This window comes from Sinocyclocheilus grahami, unplaced genomic scaffold (genome assembly GCF_001515645.1).
Source record: "Sinocyclocheilus grahami isolate Dianchi unplaced genomic scaffold, SAMN03320097.WGS_v1.1 scaffold3060.1, whole genome shotgun sequence".
In the NCBI taxonomy this organism is placed as follows: Eukaryota; Metazoa; Chordata; class Actinopteri; order Cypriniformes; family Cyprinidae; genus Sinocyclocheilus; species Sinocyclocheilus grahami.
This window is the reverse complement of record NW_015508229.1, coordinates 22,651-25,278: the sequence shown is the minus strand read 5'-3', so window position 1 is coordinate 25,278 and position 2,628 is coordinate 22,651. Positions and strand designations below refer to the sequence as shown.

At 43.7% G+C, this 2,628-nt stretch overlaps 1 protein-coding gene across 1 annotated transcript in view; it reads right to left on the bottom strand.

The window, feature by feature from the left end:
- Positions 1-7: 7 nt before the first annotated feature.
- The window catches only part of LOC107575965 (26S proteasome non-ATPase regulatory subunit 2-like), a 12,661-nt gene continuing 10,040 nt past the window's right edge, over positions 8-2,628 (bottom strand). Inside the window, exons 8-10 of the mRNA XM_016262264.1 lie at positions 453-513; positions 237-383; positions 8-160 (exon numbers count right to left, since the gene is read on the bottom strand). Coding sequence (XP_016117750.1) covers positions 12-160; positions 237-383; positions 453-513 — 357 coding nt within the window. The 3' untranslated portion in view covers positions 8-11. The remainder of the gene's footprint in view (positions 161-236; positions 384-452; positions 514-2,628) is intronic.

Here is a 2,628-nt window from a genome sequence, read left to right as displayed (position 1 = left end):
CCCCCCCCAAATCATGCAGCCTTTGAAGTGAGCACACTATTGTGGATCTGCACCTTGATGTAGTCCTCGGATGAATAAAGATATTTATCGATCTGCGTCAGCCCGCCGTCCACGTCCCACAGCAGAATCATTCCCAGAGACGCCGCCGCGCTGAGCATGCCTGCAACAAACACACATCTCATCACAGATCGTCAGATTAATGTCGTGCAACTGCCCAGACATGAGCCTGCTCTCACCGTGGTCCTTGTTCTTGTAGAGCCACTTGTTCCCGTCCTCCGTGAGCAGCTTGTCCTGTCCGAACGCAGCATTAACGAAGCCGTTGACGAAGGAGGAGGCCAGATTCATGCGAGCGGAGTCCACCTGTGAGCCGCTGCTGCCGAAGCCTGAGAGAAACACGGTCAGTAAAACACATAAAACACCGCGTCACAGTCCTGAGATCTGAAGCGGCTTACGGTTGTTCTCCAGGTGGGTTTTGTAAATGTCGTCTGGCACTTTCGGCTCCATGATGTCCAGCTTCAGACAAAAGAATCAAAATAAAACATCAAACATCTACAAGAATTACTTTATCTTACAATATATTAATATATATAATAAAATACACTATATTAAAATGTATATTTTACATTAAAAAACACTATTGACATGACAATAAAATATATTTTCACGACAAATTGTCAAACAAACATAAATATTATGTCCTTACAGGATCATTTTATATCAAATATATTATATATTATTAATTTTTTCCCCCACATCACATTATAAGTAGGGTTGCAGAGGAGTGGAACATTTCCGGAATCTTTCCAAAAATCCCTGGAATATTCCAAAAAAATCCTGGCAAGTTTCTAAAATGTCTGGAATGTTTCCGAAATTTACTGGAAATGTTCCACCTTTTTGCAACCCTAGTTATAAGTAACTGATTTTTTTCTCCATTTGATCAAAGACAAAAAAATATTTCTATTAACACACATTCATTTATATGAATTTATTAATGCATTTAATAAATTCTCATTAATATAAATTAATTATAATAATAATTATTATAAAAAATTAATAAAAATATATATTTTCTTCAGACATTTTCAAGGCAAAGCAAACTTTCACTGAAATTTCTCATTGTAATGCAAAAAAACCTATTCTCAATATGTGGTTGAAATAATAATAATTTACATTCCCATTATTGTCATAGAGGTATAAAATGATCTTGTCTGGACAGAATGATATTTTTTATTAACATTTAAATTATTTAAATTTGGTCCAACTACCGTGATGCATATTTACAACTGCACTTTACAATTGAAATAATATCAAATATTTCTGTTGCACCCTAACCCTTGTTTCTTTTGAGATTCTGTAGTGAAATGGGGGAAGTCGTGGCCTAATGGTTAGAGAGTCGGATTCGTAACCCAAAAGGTTGTGGGTTCGAGTCTCATACCGGCAGGAATTGTAGGTGGGGGGAGTGAATGTACAGCTCTCTCTTCCACCTTCAATACCACGACTGAGCCCTTGAGCAAGGCACCGAACCCCCAACTGCTCCCCGGGCGCCGCAGCATAAATGGCTGCCCACTGCTCCGGGTGTGTGTTCACGGTGTGTGTGTGTTCACTGCTGTGTGTGTGCGCACTTTGGATGGGTAAATGCAGAGCACTAATTCCGAGTATGGGTCACCATACTTGGCCACATGTCACATCCCTTCACTCACAAATATGTCCAGTGTGTGTGTGTGTGTGTGTGTGTGTGTGCGTGTGTGCATGTGAGTGTGTGTGTGTGAGAGTGAGAGTGTGTGTGTGACTGAGTGAGTGTGTGTGACTGAGTGAGTGTGTGAGAGTGAGTGCGCGTGTGTGAGAGAGTGCGTGTGTGAGAGTGAGAGTGCGTGTGTGAGTGTGTGTGAGAGTGAGTGAGTGAGTGCGTGAGAGTGGGCGTGAGAGTGCGCGTGAGAGTGTGTGCGTGAGTGAGAGTGCGTGTGTGAGAGTGCGTGTGTGAGAGTGCGTCTGAGTGTGTGAGTGCGTGTGTGAGTGAGAGTGAGTGAGTGCGTGAGTGAGTGTGAGTGAGCGTGAGTGTGTGTGAGTGAGTGAGTGAGTGCGTGAGTGAGTGTGAGTGTGAGTGTGAGTGTGAGTGAGTGAGAGTGTGTGTGAGTGAGTGTGTGAGAGTGAGTGTGTGAGAGAGTGTGTGAGAGAGTGTGTGAGAGAGTGTGTGAGAGAGTGTGTGAGAGAGTGTGTGAGAGAGTGTGTGAGAGAGTGTGTGAGAGAGTGTGTGAGAGAGTGTGTGAGAGAGTGTGTGAGAGAGTGTGTGAGAGAGTGTGTGAGAGAGTGTGTGAGAGAGTGTGTGAGAGAGTGTGTGAGAGAGTGTGTGAGAGAGTGTGTGAGAGAGTGTGTGAGAGAGTGTGTGAGAGAGTGTGTGAGAGAGTGTGTGAGAGAGTGTGTGAGAGAGTGTGTGAGAGAGTGTGTGAGAGAGTGTGTGAGAGAGTGTGTGAGAGAGTGTGTGAGAGAGTGTGTGAGAGAGTGTGTGTGTGTGTGTGTGTGTGAGTGAGAGAGAGTGTATGAGAGAGTGTGTGCATGTGTTTGTGCGAGAGTGTGCGTGTGTGTGAGTGTGTGTGAGTGAGTGAGTGTGTGAGTGAGTGTGTGAGTGTG